Source organism: Serinus canaria, chromosome 5 (genome assembly GCF_022539315.1).
Source record: "Serinus canaria isolate serCan28SL12 chromosome 5, serCan2020, whole genome shotgun sequence".
Taxonomy (NCBI): domain Eukaryota; kingdom Metazoa; phylum Chordata; class Aves; order Passeriformes; family Fringillidae; genus Serinus; species Serinus canaria.
This window is the reverse complement of record NC_066319.1, coordinates 10,873,461-10,894,340: the sequence shown is the minus strand read 5'-3', so window position 1 is coordinate 10,894,340 and position 20,880 is coordinate 10,873,461. Positions and strand designations below refer to the sequence as shown.

At 44.7% G+C, this 20,880-nt stretch overlaps 1 protein-coding gene across 2 annotated transcripts; it reads left to right on the top strand.

Moving 5' to 3' along the window:
- Positions 1–954: 954 nt before the first annotated feature.
- Positions 955–11,384, top strand: WEE1 (WEE1 G2 checkpoint kinase). 2 transcript variants are annotated; one of them, XM_009102258.4, is made up of 11 exons: positions 955–1,652; positions 3,722–3,930; positions 4,422–4,488; positions 4,572–4,744; positions 5,656–5,777; positions 6,365–6,511; positions 6,903–6,998; positions 7,081–7,166; positions 7,265–7,435; positions 7,527–7,672; positions 10,031–11,384. In XM_009102258.4, the coding sequence occupies exons 1-11, from the start codon at positions 1,089–1,091 to the stop codon at positions 10,179–10,181; spliced, it is 1,932 nt and encodes a 643-aa protein (XP_009100506.2). In that variant the 5' UTR covers positions 955–1,088; the 3' UTR covers positions 10,182–11,384. The 2 variants fall into 2 exon arrangements, with proteins under 2 accessions (XP_009100506.2, XP_018763471.1); XM_018907926.3 differs by lacking the exon at positions 955–1,652 and adding an exon at positions 1,788–1,803.
- Positions 11,385–20,880: the final 9,496 nt, after the last annotated feature.

Genomic DNA, 20,880 nt, shown 5'->3' with positions numbered 1-20,880 from the left:
TGCTGGAGCGGGGAACGAGTCCCGGCAGCAGTGCCTGCGTGTCCAGGGATGCTCTGCGTGCCCGGAGAGCCCGGGACAGCAGCTCCACGGGCGTACCCAGCGCCAGCGGACAGCAGCTCCACGGGCGTACCCAGCTGGGCTTGGGGCTCTCCGGGGCTCCCGTGGCTGGATAAAAAACCTATTTTTTCATGTGCTTTGTTACTCAGGGGGCTCGTTCTAAGGCGATTTGTTTCAGAAGAGAGGGGCAGGTTTATCTGTTGGGTGTAACCAGACAGAAAACGAAGCCGAGAGGCAGAGTGGCGGCAGCCGTAGGGAGACACGTCTGATGACAGCGCCCACCGTGCGCGGCCCGCGCTGTGCTGGGGCTGCGGCCGGCGGGAGCGCACGGCGCGGGCAGCGGGGCCGCGGCCCTTTAAACCACGTGCGTGCCGCGGCTGCGAATGCACATCGGTCTGGCCGCGCCTGCAAAGGGAAAAGGCGCCTTTCGCTGGAGCTGAAGGTGCTGTTATTGTTATTATTATTAATTAAATACTGTATTATTATTATTATGGACATTTTTGCGCGCTCAGTTCCAGCAACTCTACAGGAGTAAGACCACGTTGCAGAGAAGCGGGGAGCGGCAGTCCCGCAGGGCGGCGCGGTGTCCCCGCGGTGTCCTGGGAGTATCCCGGGCCGGGCAGGCGCTGTCCCCGCGGTGCTCCCGGCGCTCCCCAAACGCCGTCTCCAAGCGGTTCCCGCTGCCCGGGCGGGGCCGCCCCGGGGCTAAAATGGCGCCGGGCACGCGCCTCACGGGCGGACACGTCCGCGCGGCCGCCTCGGGGCGGGGCCCCGGCCCGGCCCCCCGCGCTCGCGCCAAAGCGGCCCGTGACGCGGTCGCGCGCGGCCCCGCCCCCGCGCGCCGTGTTTTCAAACCCGGTGGGCGGGCGCGATTGGCCGGCGTGCGCGGCACGTGACCAACGGTCGCGGGAAAGCCGCGGAGTCCGAACGGCGCGCGGCGGGTTCGTTTCTGGCAGCGCGAGCCGAACCGGCACCGCACGCGGGTGGAGCGTGGGCAGCGCAGCGGGAGCGGCACGGGCGGAGCGGCCGCCATGAGCTTCCTCAGCCTGCAGCGGGCGGCGCCGCCGCGGCGCGTCTCGGCCCGGCGGGCGGCAGCCCCGATCCGGCAGAAGCTGCTCTTCCTGAGCGGCCACAGCGATTGCGAGGAGGAGGAGGAAGAGGAGGAAGAGGAAGGCTGCGGCAGCAGCAGCGCCAACAGCACCGGTGAGGACTCGGCGTTCCAGGAGGCGGACTCGCCGCTCTCGGCCGCGCGCACCCCGGCGCGGAGCGACCCGCCCCTGCTGGAGGAGGAGGAGGAGGAGATGGAGCCGGCGGCGGCGCCGCTGCCGGACGAGGGGGACTCGTGGGAGGAGGAGGGCTTCGGCTCCTCGCCGGTCAAGTCGCCCGGAGCCTATTTCTTGCTCGACTCGCCCTCGCCGCTGGCCCCGCACAAGGGCCGGCGCTGCTGCGAGCGCTCCCCGCCGCACCCCGCGGCCGGGGGGTACCGGGGGCCGCGGGGCGAGGAGCCCGGCTCGCCGCTGCCCGACTACCCGGGCACGCCGCCGCACAAGACCCTGCGCAAGCTGCGCCTGTTCGACACGCCGCACACGCCCAAGGTGAGCCCGGGCGGGTCGGGCCCGGCCGGTCCGTTATGTAACGGCGGGGGCGCCGCTCGGGACCGCGCCGGGGGCTCCGGCCGGGGCGGGGCGGGGCCGGGCGGCGCCGCCTCCCGACGGGACACGGGCACGGGGCGAGCCGCTTGCTTAGGTATTAGTCATATAGAAACAAAAAAGTTTTCCGACTTTGGCAATGTTTTGTGGAAAGCGTGTTTGAAAAGTGCGAGCGCGGAGTGTTAAAGCTCCTGAAGTGCGTGCTGGAGTGTGGAGTGGGCGTTGGTTGGGGTGTAGCCGGAAAGTTAAAGCTCGGCTTGGGGTGTGATCGTGCGTGTCTCTCGGTGAGCTGGCATGTCCTAGGAGGAATTTCCTCACAGGAAGGGTGATTGGACATCGGAGTGGAGTGCCCTGGGAGGTGGTGAAGTCACCGTGCCTGGAGGTGTTTAAGGAAAGACTGGACGTGGCTCTGAGTGCCGTGGGCTGGTGACACGGCGGTGTTGGGTCATGGCTGGCCCCGATGATCTCAGAGGCTGCTCCAGCCTGGCCCCGATGATCTCAGAGGCTGCTCCAGCCTGATGGGCTCTGCTGCGATCCCGGAGTGTCGGAGCGCTGCTGCCGTCTGCCAGCTCTGCTTCAGCGTCTGCACGCCTGCCTGGAACGCGAAAGGCTGTTCGAGCAGTCGGTGCTGTGAAACTGGGGGAGTCCAAAGTTTAGAGGGAGAGATGGATGGCTCTTAACTCTGTCAATAGCAGACTTTTGGAAGGCGTTTCAACTTTTGAACTCGATGCTGTGTAAAATCCCGTATAGTGAATTTAAATCTACTGATAATTGGCTTCCTTTCTTCATTACTTTTCATATAGCCCTTTAGAAGTAATCCTGGGATAATCCCCGGGGATAATCTCCCAGAGGTCTATAGACTATAGATGAAAAACAACTGACTAAAGGTGTGAAGAAGTCTTCCTTCTTAATTGGTTTTCTACAGCTTCCATCTCCAGTGAGGGTTCACTGGTGAAAATCAGTGGTACAAGTGTGTAAAAGGTAAAATTGATGGTGATTTTACACCTTGTCAGGAGCAGACACTTCAGAGCTGCAAAAGTTTTGTGGAATGTGATACTAGAAACAAGTTCTTAACACAGCAATTTAGTGGGATTCTTAAATTAGGTGGCCAAATTCTAGATAGCTTATCTTTGTAAGAATCAGTTGGTTCAGGTATCCAGTGGAAGAACAGAAATGTGTCCTCACAGGTCTTCATCTAGGGCAGATTTCAGGATTGCAGTTGAGATTCCCATGTACTGAGTGTTCTTCCTTGTGGTTGTTTAGGCTTTAGTCCTGTCAAATCTTTATTTTGTTGTTAGGATAAGGTGATACTCCTGCTTGTGATCCAGTCATCCTTGCATCCTCGCCAGAATGAAGGAGACTCAGGTGCAGACTTTTCAGTGTAACTGGGAGAGGTTTTGTTATGTGCCTGGAAGATGCCTGGTCTGGCAAGTTACCGTCCAGAAGATCAGCTTTGGATATATAACTGACAGTGCAGCCATGCTGCCAATTCTTGTACCGCTTTCTGTAGGCTCAGAAAATGCACCAGTGCATCTATTAAATGTTGCATTTGCTATTTTTTTTAAGATCGTCACTTGAATTTGTAGAAACCAAAGATCATTCCATGTCTGATCTAGCTTCCACATAATGCATGTGGAAATCATAGTGATACAGTACAGGATTGTCCTCGAGTTTCATCTGTGTTCATTTAATGGACAAAGATTTGTCCAAGAAGTTTAGGTGATGAAATGATTAAAGACAGAAAAAGGTTACTCTCATCATAATCTTTGCTGTCTTTTAAAAATAATTTTAATATTTGTTTGTTTGAACTGTTTCTCTGTAGAGTACAAAGCATTATGGTTTCTTAGAAAGTGTTTTTGATGGAAGTGCAGATATTTAAATTGATGCTAACTTTAATTAGACAATACTGTAATGATGGCTTCAGGCATGACATGACTGTTTAATGTTGAAGGCAATGTCAACGCTATAAAGGGCTATAAATATTTTGGGGTTTTGTTTCTTTTTTTTAAATACAGAGTTTGCTTTCTAAAGCACAAGGTTTAGGCTCCAGCTCAGTCAAACTTCGAGGGGGCTCGCTGTTTATGAATGTTGGGAAATCTGAGAAGCAAGAGGAAGATTTCAGACAAACACCTCATGTGAACATCAATCCCTTCACTCCCGACTCCATGTTCCTTCACAACTCTGAAGGCAAATGTCGTAGGAGGAAGAGGATACACTGGAATGAGTGAGTGGCTGGTAGCTTCCTTTGATAAACTTGTATTTAGAACTACTTTTTGCTGCAAAGATTTTGCTACAAATTGCTTCTAAGAATGTATTTTTGCTTGAAGATTGTTAGTAATGTATAATACAGCTCTTAAAGGATGTGCTTCAAGAGGCATGATAGCATGAAATAATAATTTAGCACTAGATCTTTTGATTACTGTACAGGGAGGATAGACTAGGTTGTGTGCTGGTCTTTTTCCCCTCATGGAATGGGCCATGCACTCTGTTTTCTTCAGGGGGAAAAAAATGCATTAAATAAAACTGTGAAACATGAAGAAAGAAATGACAAAGATGTTAGCATGGCAATTTTATGAGTTTGTGTTTATAGGTGTCTAGTGTTCAATTAGCTAACTAAAGTTAGAATAGGAGAACTAGATCTCAGAAAAATTCAACAGGTTCTGGGCTTCAGTTTCAAGCTTACTTCAACCATGTTATTTCTGGTGTGAATTTCAGCTCTTGTGGAGAGGACATGGAACCAAGCGATGGAGAGCCTGAAGAGGAAACCATGAGACCTGCTAAGGTACTTCATCTTTACACATTGAAACTAATTTCAGCAGTTTGTGTATCTGCAGATCTAAATATTTCCCTTGGTAATCTTTGCAGAGGATAACAATAACAGAAAGTAACATGAAGTCACGGTATGCAACTGAATTCCATGAATTGGAGAAGATTGGGTCTGGTGAATTTGGCTCTGTGTTTAAGTGTGTGAAGAGGCTGGATGGCTGCATCTATGCAATAAAACGATCCAAGAAACCCCTGGCTGGCTCAGTGGACGAGTGAGTACTTCCTGCTCTTAAAACTGAAGTCTTCCCTTGGTGTTTTTTCTTCACATGGCTCTTTGTGTTGGTGTCTAGAGAAGGCATTTAAGAGCAAAGTATAAAACAAACATGAATTAAATGTAAAATAAATACAGTTTTGAAGCCACTTGATTTTTTTTTTTCTTCCCCACCCACTCCCCAGGTACTGTGCAGTACTGGGGAGAAAAGGCTGATTGGCCTCTCTCCTGCCAGCTGTTTGTCCCAGTGTTCCGTGTGGAAACAGATTGTTTGTGAGAATAACACTTCTTGCAAGGGTGATTCTTTGAGAGATGGAAGGACAGTTCCCAACTGAGTTCTCATCCTTGTCAGCTTGAGTGTCATGCAGAAGAATTAAGTCAGTTTAGGGGTATTTTTTGGCATTTGTAAATGAGCCTGTGATTCAAGACTTTACCCCACACTTCAGTAGTGTGGGGAATAGTTGTTCAGATAGTTAATATTATAAGTATTTGAACACACAGTAGTGTGTTCAAGTGGTTACAGTATAAACACCCCAACTCTGAATTTCACAAAATTGATACCAGATTTACAATCTAGGGAATGTTGAGTTCAGTCAAGCCCTTGGCTTATGAGCACTTTTATTTTTTTGCCTAGAACTTCAGTCACGCATCTTAAAGTTTGCCATTGCTACTGGTTGGCAAGTATGTAATGGCAGTGTGGCTCCCACACCAAACTGCTTTTTTGATGTTCCATAGATTGTCTTTTAGGATAATGTAAATGATTTTAGCTATTTGGACATAAGTACAAATCCAGCTTAGGGTGCCACAAAATTGAATAGGAAGATTTTAATTAGAAATACTTACTGTAATAAGAAATTGTGGTAATTTCACCTCACAATACTTACATGTGCTGTTGTTTTTTGTGACTAACAGGCAGAATGCTTTAAGAGAGGTCTATGCACATGCAGTTCTGGGACAGCATTCTCATGTAGTGAGGTACTACTCTGCATGGGCAGAAGATGATCACATGCTTATACAGAATGAATATTGCAATGGTAAGTAAAGATGATGTACAGGTGTCTGCAAGCTCTTAACAATAGTTAGGAACTGATTACCCTACTCATAGGTCATGCTTTCTTTCTCTCAAGTGACTGATACTCCTTTCTGGAAAAGGCATATCAGATGGATGAAGCAACAACTAACTGTACAAAGTTGCAGACCAAGTCATGCATGTTCAAGCATACTGGAAGTGAGGTGTTTGTGAGCAGAAGAACTCTTCTTTCTTCTGTACAGTAGTACAGGCTGGAATAGAGAAAATTGCTAGAGTTTCCCTTAAAAAGGAGATGAAACTTGATTCTGAAGCATTTTGCTATTGTTGATACCCTGACAGAGATTTGGAAGAGAGAGAGAGCTCTTTCCCTTGTGTTGATATCCTGTTAGTGTGACAACTACAGGAGAAGAGAATTTTATCATATTGTTGTATGGCTAAAAAGAGGATACAGCACTATATTTTACACTTACTGTATATTGGCAGCAAGTTCTTTGTGGTATATTCACTTAATTTTGGGAGCTAGTTGTCATTACTTTGTTAGCTGTTTGATGCAAAAATATAACTTGTTTTGGTTTTTTTTTGGTGTTCCAGGTGGCAGTTTAGCAGATGCCATAAGTGAAAATTACAGGAATATGCGTTACTTTACTGAACCAGAACTGAAGGACTTGCTGCTTCAAGTGGCTCGAGGCTTAAAGTACATTCATTCCATGTCCCTGGTACACATGGATATCAAACCTAGTAAGTTTGTAAATACTTTACTCTCTGTTGACAACTAGCTCAGTTCATTTAATCTGCTGTAGAAAAATGAACAGTTAGCCACACCTTACTAACTGTAAATTCTTCCCTGAAGCTCTGAATAGGAGCACAAAGATGTCAGTTATAAAATTGGCCAGCAGACCTAAACTGTTGAGTTTATCTTGGGTCCTTTTTGTGTAATTGACTCTACTTGCATAACACTTGGCTGCCTTCCCAGCAGAGGGGCCACAGCGAATCAGTTATAGCTTCTCACTCTTTGAACAGGGTATATATACAAATAAAATGTCTGCGTGGCTAAAGCAAACTGTAGTGGAACTAGGTCAAGTAGAAATGGTACAGGAATGTTTGTTTTAACAGTTCTGCTCTTTTCCAGGTAACATTTTCATATCTAGAACATCAGTCCCGAGTATAACTCTAGAGGAAGGTGATGATGATGACTGGTCATCTGATAGAGTCATATTTAAAATAGGTGAGAAACAGCACACTTACATGCAAAAAGAATTGCATCATCTCATTGTCTTCTGAAAAGTAACTTTCTTTTCTCCTTGCAGGTGACCTGGGCCATGTAACTCGAGTCTCTAGTCCTCAGGTGGAAGAAGGTGACAGCCGTTTCCTTGCAAATGAAGTCCTACAAGAGGTAACTCTTCTGTTTGTGGGGAACAATGATGTTAGGCCTGCATGCTGTTTCCTTTAGGAAAAAATTGGTGAATTTATTTTTCCTGTTTTCTTTTCAAGAACTACACTCACTTGCCAAAAGCGGATATTTTTGCTCTGGCTCTGACTGTTGTCTGTGCTGCTGGCGCTGAACCTCTTCCAACCAATGGGGACCAGTGGCATGAGATTCGGCAAGGAAAGCTGCCCAGACTGCCACAAGTGCTTTCCCAAGAATTACTGGACTTACTAAAAGTAAGAACTCCTGTACTAGTGGCTCGCTGATAAGTGCAATTTATTGTCTTGCTGGCCTTAACACGGTGCCTTGTTTTCTTTTCTTCCCAAGGTTATGATTAATCCTGATCCTGAGAAAAGGCCTTCGGCTGTGGCACTAGTGAAGCATTCGGTGCTTCTCTCTGCCGCAAAAAAGAGCGCGGAGCAGCTCCGGATAGAGCTGAACGCTGAAAAATTCAAGAACTCCCTCTTGCAAAAGTAAGTAGGTCCTTGGGGTCCTTCAGCAGGACTTCATTTCTAACAGGTTCTCACCTGAGAGTGAGGTGATGATTAAACAGGAATCTCCTTGTTTGTGGGGGAGATCCACAAATCTGTATGCATGTGCGTACCTGAGAGTACAAAGTGGGTCATGGAACTTTAAAAGGAACTTCCTTCACAGAAGGAACTGCTTGAACACTCTAAGGGAATCTCAAAAGCACTATTAGTATTCAAGGCATACAAAATCTTGTGGTTTTAAACAGGTGTTTCAGGACAGGGCACACTTTTTTGACAGGTATAGCCTTACATCTCTATGACTTGAGTCTGTGTTTTCCTAGGTCATTTGTACATTGAAATGTTGGAAAGTTATTTAAAAGACCTGTTTTGAACCTAAATGGAATGGCACATCAGGAATGTTATTGGGTTAACTTGACCTGTACACAGCAGTGTTACTGGGTCACCAGAGAATCATTTGTATCCAGAGGTCATCTTGTCTTACGCCTTGCTCAAACACTCAACTCTGAACGAAAGCTTGGAAAAGGAGATTCCCTTTAGGAAAGTCTCATTTCTGCTTAAGTTTCAGGGAGAGAGGTATAAATTAATAGGCAGCCATCTGACTTTCACTGCAATTATCTTTTCATGTGTTATACATAATGGGCAGGCTTTTATAGGGAATGTATAGATCACTGATTTATTTTTGAGTGGTATGTCTTGAATGAAGATGTTCATTTCACATTCAGGTTCACTTCATTGTTACCTGCTTATCATGCCATTGCTAGTCTGACCACAGCCAGATGTACTAATTTAGCTGGTTGTCTTTATAATATTACTAATTACATTAAAAGAATAATCAGACAATTTGTGGAGGTGGCTGAAGGGCAGATTTGCTGAGGTAAGTTGCTTGCTTGTACCAAGACAACATATTTTTGCATCACTTGAAAGAAAAAAATGGCAAAGCTAGTGTTTTGTGAAGAGTCCTTGTAAATCCAAGAATGATTTAAAAACAACACTTAGCCACAGTAATTTTTAATGTTGTTTGGCATAGTGCTGCATAAAATACTTCAGGTAGTTTGGGGGGACAGGGCTTTTTTTGTGTTTGGTTTGTTTTTTCTTAAACTTCTGCATTTGAACCATTTAAAATACCACTTTTGTGTGTAAGTCATCTTCAGTGAAAAGAATTTAAGGCAACTCAGCTTTTTTACTGTGTTGTCCTCTTCAGAGGAAGGAAGAATTCAAGATCTCTAGGCAAGAACTCAAGACTTCTAGGGAAGGTTGTAAAACTAAATTTCCTGGTAATGTGGTGTGGTGGTTGGGTGAGCACACGAATGTGTATTTGTGACTGATGTTCACAAGGAAGAGGACTGAAAATTGGTTGCATTCTCTCCCAGTGAACTGGCACAGTTACAATGTGAGGGTAATTAGATGGGGCACGGGTGTTAATGAATAATACTCTGGCTTACAAGAATGGGAATTGCTTATTAAGCTAAAATATATAGCTTAAAACTGAATACACCTGCACCTGTGTGCAGCAAGCTCGTAAAATTTGATTTTGCTTTGCAGCCAGGTGTGAAGTGAGATTACAAATACTCACTCTTAGAGTAGAGAAAGTTCTTTAATGGATAGTTTGAGATTGAGGGAAGGCTGAGCTTTAGCCATATGTCAGTATTTGAAGAAAGAAGAAAGGCAGTGTATGGGGGGAATCTTTATAAAGATAACAGTGCTCTTTAGTTTACTACTTTATAATTTTATCCTGAGTTAGATTTAACTTTGTCCTCAGGCTGGGTATTGGTAATTCTCTGAAATAGGACAGTTCAGAATGTTGCACAGGGGCAATGGCCTGTGCTGCCTTCAGTGACTCTGCCTCGCAGGCTCCCATTTTTGTTAGGCAGAAATCGTGGAGGTGGTGATCAGCTTTTGATGTGGGTATGCAAAAGGGAAAGGATGCTTCCTCAGCTGGGTGTTGCCAGTTACCCACACCTATGTTTATCTAAGTGTCTGAGTCTCCCACAGGAGTTTAGGCGTGGCTGAATATGCTTCCTTTGGGCAAGCCTCGGTAATGAACTCTGACTTAACCCATGCCTTGTGCTAGGAAGTAAGAGCACCCTTCTGTGTCCTGGGAATTGAAGTGCTGAGCTGCTTGCAGCAGGCTAGATTTCAGAATCTGAGTTGGGTGAATTTTTCATTTCCTTCCCTTGCTTTGCAAAAGAAGGAACATCTGTACAAGTAACGGGCATCCCACCTCTGCCCTCTGGTTGGAAACAGGGGGATGTGAATCACAACGCTCTCAGTATGCCCTAAAGCTGTCCTAAAGTCTGGAACTGTGTCGTGCTGTAGCTGAGGCGTGTCCCTGTGTTGCAGAGAGCTGAAGAAGGCGCAGCTGGCGAAGGCGGCGGCCGAGGAGCGCGCGCTGTTCACGGACAGGATGACCACGCGCTCCACGACGCAGAACCGCCCGTCGCGGCTCATCGGCAAGAAGATGAACCGCTCTCTGAGCCTCACCATCTACTGACCGCGGGGCCGGGAGCGCCTCTGCCCCACCGCCGCCAAGGAACTGAAGGAGGCCTTCAGTTCCCGTTTCTTGTCCTGTAGGCAGTATCACCAGTTTGACAGCTATTGCTTCTGGTTTTTGCCTGTACCCTATGGCTGGTTCTGTATTAACCATTCGGGTTGATGGACTCGGTTACTCTCCTGTCCCTAGAGGATCCTGGATGTTACTCCACAAGCCTTTCGGTTACACTGTTAGATGTTATGTTGTCCCAGGGTTAACCACTATAGTGGTGTGCTGCTTTGTAGTGTTACAGCATTGTAATAAGAAGCAATATCCCTAATCTTTAAAGAAGGAGGGAGGTGGCCTTACTTTGATAGTTAATTTTTTTTTTTTTTTTTGGAGCAGAGGGGGAATAAATTTTAAAAAACAGGCTTTAAGGCCACCTACAGTCAATGTACCTGATATCAGGTAGACTTTTGTTGTGAATTTTATTTGTGTATTCAACTGGGAGCACTTTGTAGGCATTGCATAAACCACAGCTTAGGAACCTGTGGAATTAAGTGCCATGTGGAACTGCTGCTATTTTTAGTTCAATGTCCTTGCTGTAAACTGTAGCATTAAAACAATCATTATTGTGTTAATAGGCTTCTTGTTAAAGCAATTAAGTGAAACAAATGTAAGCTGCATTTTAGTGAAGGCAGCATTTTTCTCTCAAAGCTAGTGCATTGTGAAAAAATGCACCAATTTAATATTTGGACTCTGTATTAGTGTAGTGCAATTGTTTATGTCTTTGCTATTGATGTTTTGTTCTACTTTCTAATAAGGTTCTCTGTTCATATTTTCTTCAGTTGCCCATTCTTGAGGCTGTTGTATGTTTGGTTTTTTTATGTTGGAATACTTGTAAATAGTTATTTAGTGTGTTCAGATTGTTTTTCATTGTTTATGTACATAAGTTTGATCATGCTTATAGTGTACTATACAGAAACTGCAGTCTGGGCTGCCAGCAGACACAGCTAAACTATTCAGTTTGAAGTTCCAATATGTGGAACAGAATGTGTCCATGGAACCAGTGCTGATATTGAACCTAGGCTGACAGAAGAACTGTTCTGATTACTGGCTTGTCTCTTCATTCATTTTACTTAAAACAATGTTTCCCTTTTGTGCTCTATTTGTTCTTACTAGTGTTGAATTTGAATATTAAAGTTAAAAATTCTGTTTGTTTAATATTGTGTAACAGTTATTTAACTTTGTAGTTACAGAAATAAATACTGAGTTGGGAATATACTATGGCAAGTCCTGATGAGATCTGCTTCCCACTCATGCCTGATGCTTGTGATTCCCTCTCATGAGAGTGGGACTGAGTGAGATAAGACAGTTGCTGATAGGAGAGAAGGATCCTACTCCATGTGTTAGTGTCCATAGCAGTCTGTCTCTAGGCTCAGGAATGGTATTACATTGGCAAAGATGAAACCCTTGGAAGAAGTGGAACCCATGACTGATGGTGGAGGAATAGAAACTATGTGAAGAAATAGCTGGGTCTGAGGTAAGGGAAAAGAGGCATGAGCTGCTGAGAATAGGAAGAGAGCTGCTGATATAGAAATTGAGAAGAAAACAGTTCGAGGAGTTGGAATATTTCAGGAACACAGTTGATGGCATGTTCTGTGGCATGGAGGCAAATGTAAAGAGAGACACAGTAAAAAAAGGCTTAGTAGATCAGTCTGTTGTGGAAGTTTTTACCTTGTGTTAGAGCCAAAGGTGACTCAGAAGCTGTGCCTGAATTCTATGGACTCTTAGAATTCAGATTTGTAATTAGCAGGAAATAACTAAGTAAGAGTTCTCAGTTCTAGTCATATGACAGTGAAATTCAGGGTATTGGTTTAAGGTATATGAATACTGATATTTTACTGATAACTAGAAAATTTGATACACTGAAATACCTTTAGTTTTTTCCTTGATAAGATAGCCCTGTCTTGTTTGTGAGAGAATTTAAAATAGATGGGTTTGTTGCAGTGCTTTAATGTTCATCTACATTGAGACCTTTAAGAATACTTCTAAACAGTCAGAAATACCAGTTGGTGGGTGATCAGTGAACTTAAGCCTTTTTATATAACTGTTCTGTCTATGACAGTTCTCTGCTCCTCATGACCCATTTTCAGAGGCTGTAACAGCAGCAGAGGCATTGCTGTGCAAACGAGCTGAGCTGGGGGCTTGGAGAGCTGTGCTTGTAGCTGAAGAATAGCGTGGATTGCTGGGCCCAGGGAGGCGGTGGATGGAGCTGTATCCTGCTGGGAGGCCAGCCACCAGTGGTGCTCCTCAGGGCTCAGTGTGGGCCCTGGCCCTGTTTAATGTCCTTATCAATGGTCTGGGGGAGAGGACTGAAAGCTCCCTCAGTTTGACACCAAGTTGTGCAGGAGTGATGATCTGATGGAGGGCAGGAAGGCTCTGCAGAGGGATCTGGACAGGCTGGATCAATGGGCTGAGGACACAGCTGCAGGAGGTTCAACAAGGCCAAGTGCCAGATCCTTTCCCTGGGCCACAACAACCCCAGGCAGCACTACAGGTTGGGGAGCAGTGGCTGGAAAACTGCCCAGTGGAAAAGCACCTGGGGGTGCTGCAGCACAGGCTGAACATGAGCCAAGTGGCTAAGGGCATCCTGGCCTGGATCAGCAATGGTGTGGCCAGCAGGACCAGGGCAGAGATTGTCCACTGTGCTGGGCATGGTGAGGCCACACCTCGAGTGCTGTTCCCAGTTCTGGGCCCCTCACTGCAAAACAGACATTGAGGGATTGGAGAGAGTCCAGAACTGGGGAAGGGTCTGGAGAGTCCTGTGAGGAGCAGCTGAGAGAGCTGGAGGTGTTTAGCCTGGAGAGGAGGAGGATCAAGAGAAACTTCACCAATCTCTACAACTGCCTGAACAGAGATAACAGCTATGTCGGGGTCGGCTTCTTTTCCCAAGTAACAAGAGATAGATCAAGAGAAAACAGCCTCAAGTTGTGCCAGGTCAGATTTAGATGGGATATTAGGAACTATTTCTTCACTGAAACAGTTGTCAAGCATTGGAACAGGCTGCCCAGGGAAGCGGTGGTGTCACCACCCCTGGAGTCATTTAAAAGCTGTGTGAACGTGGCACTTAGGGACGTGGTTGAGTGGTGGACTCAGCAGTGCTGGGTTAACAGTTGGATTCCATGATCTTAAGGGTAGTTTCCACCTAAAAAATTCTGTGGGTCTATTCTAGTGCTGGTCACAGGTTTGTGTGCCATTGAAGGGGTGCCCTGCTTAAACCATAGGACTGAAGTGACTTTAGACATTCTAACTTTTTCCCGTGCGCCAAGGACAGTATTTTAAAAGGCATTTCAGAGTTCTAAAGTAGTTTATGGGAGCAGTAAGAATCAGGAAATTTTATCTCAGTCTTTCCTGAGCCTTTCTGATGCAGGTAGTGAGACAGTGAATCCTTGTTGCAACAATGGCTAGTGGAAGGAGAAGAGAATTTGGGAAGTGTGTGTTAATGCTTCCCATTAATTTTCCCAGCATCCAGTGATTCACGATTCAGATGTTTACTGAGTAAGAAGTGGCATCTATTTTTACTGATATTAAAGAGGGTTTCTTTTTTTAATAGGAACAATCTTACATAATTTTGGCAGCTTACAAGTTATTGCAAAAAGAAGACTTGGGCCAAACCTATCTGTAGTTGAGCAGAACTTATCTGTAGTTGCCTTTGCAGGTGGAAGGAGGAGTTTCTCACCTCACAAAAATGTAGAGTTGGGTGTTAGCTGAGACTCAACCAAGCATGGTGTAACAGGATGAGCTTCAGCACTTGGAGAGGAAAGCTTTAGCTGAGTCTAAGAACCAAGCATTAGAGCTGGGTGGCAAATGTGTTCTTCCAAATAGCAACATTTAATGTTTTACCATATTTCTCCTGAATTTATCTAGCTTAAATTTCCCAAGCTTAACTTTTTTGATCAGGCTACATGACTTCATGAAGAACTCAAAGTGAATGTAAAAATACTTGAAAGCAGGTATTTCACACCCCCACCTCCTCTACACATTTGTCTGCTCTCTCTGTCTTCTCCATCTCCTAATGATGCATTACTGGACAGCACCACCTGCTTGGTCTTGCTCAGTCTTTCTACATCTTCTGACCAAAAAGTGGGTGGTGTGATGGACTAAAGCTCCTACAGACTCAGTTTCCTGTAAAGACACACCACCACTTAACACAGAAAAAGTAATTTCAAGTATCAAGGACTGATTCACTGTTTGGATAATTCATCTTGCAATTCAAACCTTTCCATTGTCTATAAAAATACTGATGGGTTTGCAGGCTAAACCATTGAATTGAATCACAAATGGTATACTTAAAAAAAAATCACATCTGGTGTTCAAATGCTACATGAAATTCTGTTTATGCCATTACTGTCAAAATACAATTGGAGGTTTTTTGTTGTTGTTGTTGTTGTTTGTTTTGTTTTGTTTTGTTTTGTTTTGTTTTGTTTTGTTTTATTTTTGGGAAGATATCCCCACAGAGAAGTTGTATAGGGGTTTTGTTTCTACTTTTTATTGGATTCATTTTTCAGTTTCCAAGTATCCTGTTGCCCTGTTAGCTGGAATGGATCTGAATCACTAAAATGTAGAACCTGAAATCTTACTGTCAAGTTGGCTTATTTTGGAAGTCACAGACAAGTTTTACCTTCACTTAGAAATGGAGTTAGGCAGTGCTTGTATGTTCCAAAGTTCGATTTCAATGTCACAGCTTGCATTACTTTATAACACTGAAAAGTTTCGTGAATAGAAGTGTACTTAGACACCCTCTCCTTGCTGATCTGGGGCAGGGGAGCACCATGTGTTTGACCCCCTCCCAAGAGCTGGCCAGCTGGACCTTGCCTGAATGTGTTTTGTAGTCTCCAGCAACACCTGCTGGACAAAATTGTTAACTGTGCACTGAATTTTGTCTTTGAAGTATTTGTGGGCTGGTGTGACACTCCACCCTGATTGTTAGAAGGCATTGTCTTGTTCTCCAGCAGCGACTGAGCATTCTTGCCAGCAGTAGCTCAGGTAAGAGTCTTTTCATTTGTCCATCCCCAGTCATCCCTTTGTTTGTGCAGGCTTGGAAAGGGCACCCTCACCATGAGTCTGTATTTGTGGTTTGGTGTGTAATATGTGTGTGTGTTTAATAAACCCCTGTGTGTGCTACCTCCAAATATCCCTGCTGTAACTGGGCTTGAGGACCCGAGTCCAAACACGGGCAGCAGAGTGAAATCAGGGCTGAGCCCTGCTGAGCCCTCCCCTCCTCTGGTGAAGCCTGGAACCCTCGGAGGGAGCTGCCGAGCCCAGTGAAGGTTCTCAGCTCCAGAAACGTGGCACAGAGAAAGCAGGAGGAAACTGGGCAGGACAGCACTCAGGAAACAGCTTCTGGCTGAGAGCTGGAACTGGATGGAGATTCTATCTTCCCAAAGTATAATGGGATTGGGCTAGGGGAAAGGGAGGTGCCCTGAGGAGAGAATATTGCTGGGCCTAATTAAACAGGAAGCAATTTATTATTGTTTAACATGTTGCTCAGAGATCTGAGGTTGCACACACCTAAAAATGAACTTGAGATTCTGGACAGTCTTGAAAAAGCTGAAGCATTTGACTTCAAAAATCTTCCTTTTGCCTGTCATTTGACTCCCTTACAATACACAATATGAGCATTTAGCATGACATCTGAATTACCATGCTGGTCTAAGCTGATTTCTCTTTGAGTGAAGATGAAAGCAGACTAAGTGGTCTGACTCTGATTAATGATCTCCTGTGTATCCCTCAGACTGCTGCCAGACAAGGGAGCTGATGGACATAAAACCTGCTGCTGTTGCTGAATTTATACACAGGAAGATTCTACGTGTTCAGCCTGCATCCTGATGGACATCTTGTTCATCTATTGATTTACAGACAGCAGAAGGCACCACTAATGGAAGTATTTTAGGCAAGGTGTTTCACAGGATAGGGATGGGGGCACAGGAGAAACACCTGCTATTCCCAGCCTTTAGTAGTCTCACCAACTTTAGGTGATGTTTCTGCCTCTGCAGCTCTTTCCTCTTGCCTCTTTTCATTCTCATCTACTTAGATTCAGGGCAAAATCTCCTCATATATTTGATCCATGCCTTAGCACATGGGATTTTAAACTCCTTTTGATCCTGTAGACATTGGGTCAAGGCTGGACTGATGGGCCAAGGCCATTGGATGGGGTTCAACGAGGTGAAGGGACAGGTCCTGCCCTTGGGTCACAACAATCCCGGGCAGTGCTGCAGGCTGTGGGCAGAGTGGCTGGAAAGCTGCTCAGGGAACAGGACTTGGGGTGCTGGTCCACAGCGGCTGAACATGAGCCAGAGTGTGCCCAGGTGGCCAAGAAGGCCAAGGGCATCCTGGCTTGTGTCATCAATAGGTGGGCAGCAGAGCCAGGGCAGTGATTGTCCCCCTGTGCTGGGCACTGTGAGGCCTCACCTCCAGTGCTGTGTCCTCTCCTGTGGGGAGCAGCTGAGGGAGCTGGGGGTGTTTAGCCTGGAGAAAAAGAGACAGGGGAGACCTTACTGCTCTCTGCAACTGCTTAAAAGGAGGCTGTAGCCAGGTGGGGATCTGTCTCTTCCTCCAGGTAACAGCAACAGGACAACAGCAAACGGCCTCAAGCTGCTCCAGGGGGGTTTAGTTGGGGCATCAAGAAAAACTTCTTCACTGAAAAGGTTGTCAGGCAGTGGGACAGGTTGCCAAGGGAAGTGGTGGAAGCACTATCCCTGGAAGTCAAAAACCCTGTGGATGTGGCACTGAAGGAAATGGTTTAGTGGTGAGATGGCAGTGCTGGGTTAACAGGGGGGCCCAATGATACTGGAGGTCTTTTCCAACATTGAAGATCCCTTGATTCTGACTGACTTTCTTCTTCATTAACCCTGCTTAAATGGCTTTTTCCATTGGCTATTTCTCTTTCCAGTTTCCACTCCAAAAGATGGGATATTGCAGCACATATGGGACTGAATTTCCTCTTCCTGTCTGCAGGTGTGTGTGGTATTTTGTTCTCTATGGTGAATCCTGTAATAACTTGGTGAGAAATACCATATCAGCTGAAAGCGCAGAGTAAGAAGTGTGTTACCAGGGAGGAACTGAAAGGTAACCTGACGTTTTACCCCTACATTATGTTTGTTTTATGAAGTTTCTGCATGTATTGTGCACATGTGTATAAACAGTAGAAAACCATCGTGAAATAGGTGTGCCTTGCTATAATCCCTTTAAAGATGGCTCTGAAAGTCTTAGAAGTGAATGGAAAATTCACCTTTTTTTTTTCTTTTTTTTTTCCCTAGGAGAGACAGGAGAGACTAAATTGTCATTCTGATTCAGCATCTAATACTGCTTCTTATTTCACCTAAAACTACTGAAGTATTTTAAAATAGAAAAGACAAATTCCTCAGATGGCTTGAGGATTGGGTCAAGCTATTATGTCAAACATACTTACTGCTTTTTACACTCTCCCCCACTGTTTCCTGGAGATGTTTTATGGCAGGAGAAGTCTATTCAGAAACTAACACATTGATAATAAACCCCAGCATTTGCTTCAGTTTTATTTTCTCCTGAAACGCTGCTGTGAAGTGGCAGATATTGGAAACGCAGTTTGTTGCAAAGTTGCCTTAACGGACTTCAATTTCTGTTTGCTTCCATTTAGCTTTCCTGTGGAGAATGAAAATGACTGTTCTAGCCAAGGCTGGGAAGATTTTCCCTGGGCTAACAATGAGCAGAGAACTGAAGTGCTGGAATTCTTTCCTTGATGTCAGTTTAACTGACTCAGTGGCATAAAACAAAATTAGTAACGGTTCAAGTGCGTAATCTTTCCTCTGGTTAGAACTTCCCTGACAAATACTTATTATTTGGCTAACAAGGAGTAATTAAGCTTCTGCAAAGAGGACCAAGAGAAAAGTGATTGACCCCTCAAGGCTGAGCCTCAGCAGGGTCTAACTAAAGCTCCTTCCTGAAACTGTGAGTCACTCTGTGAGACTGAGCCAGTCTTCTCTCCCCTCAGTCATGTTTTTTACCGTGGTGAGGAAACAAAATTAGAATAAGCATAGATTTTAAATGAAGTTGCTGAGCTCTCAGACAACTTTCAGGAAAAGCAGAAGTATGTGAAGTTGCATCAGAACTTGCTTTTGTACCAGGCAAGCAATTTAGAGTTTATGTAGTGCTATCAAGGGTTTCTTGGTTAAGTGTCATTGCTGTTAATTAATGGTTAATGCATTACATGTCAATCTTATCTTCAAAGGTTCAGAATGTAAAGTCTTTGATAGGCAAAGATCCAGATTAGCATACCAAAATAGAAGGATTCCTTAAAGTAACTCACACTTTGGGTGTGGATGCAGTTAGTCCTGTAACTTTGTTAAAGCTATTTTGGGTAATCATAAAAAACGAAGATTTCATTCCACAGCAAGTTTGTCTGCATGTGAAGCTCACTTTAACTGGTTTTGCTCAATTAGTTCAAACCTATAAAAACACTGAGGATTTAAATATGAGTATGGCTGTATAAAATCATGTACTAGGTTTGTGCACAACTTGTAAGTATCCTCCTGATTAACCTACCAAGTGCTGGAGCAGCTGAGACTTGTATAAACCACTCATTTTAATGAAACATTTAAGCATGGACTGCTAACCTAGTGACCTGAATGGGACTTTTTATAGTCTGAGTGGAAAACAAATCCTGTTCTGGCAAAGGATTTTAGCATGTCATTTAAATCAGGAGTAACAGAAGCCAGCAAAAAGAAGGAAGAGAAAATGAAAAGGAGCACACACGGTTTTAGTGTTTTTTTTTTTTCCTGGAAGTTTTTGTTTGTTTGTTTGTTTGTTTGTTTGATTGTTTGTTGTTGTTGTTGTTTGGTTTTTATACGTGTGGGTGTGGTGGGGTTTCATGGTTTTTTATAATTTGTGGAGCATTTAGTTTGGATTTTGTTTTTCCACTCTACTGTTTTTACCAAAAACCCAAACTGCCAGAAAATCACTGAACTCTGTTCAAAGCAGAGATTAAGTCCCTGCCATTAGAAGATTCATGTGTGAACTACATGAATTGCTTTTCTTCAAGGACTTTTCACTGAATCTAACTGTATTTTAATGCACTTTAGGAAGGGTCTTCTGTGTTTACTGGTGACCTTGTGGGTGCTCAGCTACTACTTTTCTGCATATATAAAAGTTGTCTCTTTCCTTCTTAAGCGGAATAGCTGTCTTCTAACTGGGGAAATGCTAATGTGTTTTAAGATGGCAGATGTTTCTGGTAATAGTAACAGCTATAAGATTAGCAAATCAGATTCATTAGGGAATTTCATCAAAATATTTTTTTATGTTAATAATTTAGTTCAGAGTATCCATCTTGAGGAAAGAGCATAAATAATTATTTGTGGATTCCAAAGTCCTGAATAAATTATGGAGCAAAAGGCTGGGAAAAAGGAGAGGGAAAAGGCTATTAGGGTATGCTCAGTGAATAAGGCAGATTGTGTTTGGCAACTGACTGTGCCACTGGGAGGCTGTAACATCTCTAAAAGATATCTCTAAAGAATAAAAATCTGTGTATGATTAGCGTCTCCATCACATACAGAAAACCAATCTTATGATTTATCACCTATGAGAATTAGAATTACTTCCTACAGTGGGCTTTGCTGTCTGCTCACCTGCCCTGCTGTACCCAGAGGATCAGTGGTCCATGCAAGTCAGGCCTGTGACTTCCCAGCTTGTGCTGAGCTGTGCTGTCTGTCCAGCCTGGCCTCCAGGCCCACAGGGGGACAAATCTCCCTGGCTGATTGTCCCACAGGATTTTTTTGGCAGGTCCTACATGGTACCTGCAATGACAACCCCTGCATTCCCTGCACTTCACCTGAACATGGCAGCAAGGGGTTCTGGTGTGAACAAGTTTTGTATTTGGCCATAGAAACGATGTACAGAGTTCTCCCTTTGGACAAAAATCCTCTAATAGCTTGAATGACCAGAATGGTGTAAATTTTCCATGGGCAGGATCTGCATGACATGGTGCACCTGGTTGATGCTGGACAGCCCAGGGCTCCTGAAGGAATGTAAGGTTATCTACACTGTTCTCTCCATTACAATGCTGGCTGCAATAAATGGTATTTTAAGTGACACTTTAGAATCTGAGTGCCTTTCTTACTGGAATCACAATAAACCAGCACCACCTGGTACAAAACAGTTGTCAAAGTGTACCTGCCAGAACTATTTCACTTGGAGTGCTATTTTTGTTCTGATGATGCAATTGACTGAAGAGTAAAATTGGGTAAAACCTATTTTTTTCCCCTGCTGTTTATTACGTGTCTTGAGTTTGGGGCCTTAATAGTTTTGTGTGAAATCCATGAAAATAAAACCTTCCAAGTGATCACGGGCTGTGTCCTGTGAATGACAGTCTCAGTGTTCAGAGCAATGTAGGTGGGTTACAGAGAGACAGAAAAGTGTGAACTTTTCTATCAATTGCAGGAAATAGTGTATGCAGGAGTCCTATTTCTCATCCTCTGTCAGTCAGTCAGTGTTAGAGAGTTTTGTACCTTCTAAGACCATGCCCTCCATCCCTCACTTCTTCCCCATTGTCATTTTTTGCAAAGTAAGCTCACAGAGATGCTCTGCATGCATGGCTCCTTTTTGGGCTGAGGGCTGCAGTGCATTTGGGGTTTGGATTCTGGCTGTGTTGCTGACACGATTTATGGTATTTGCTCTTCAGACT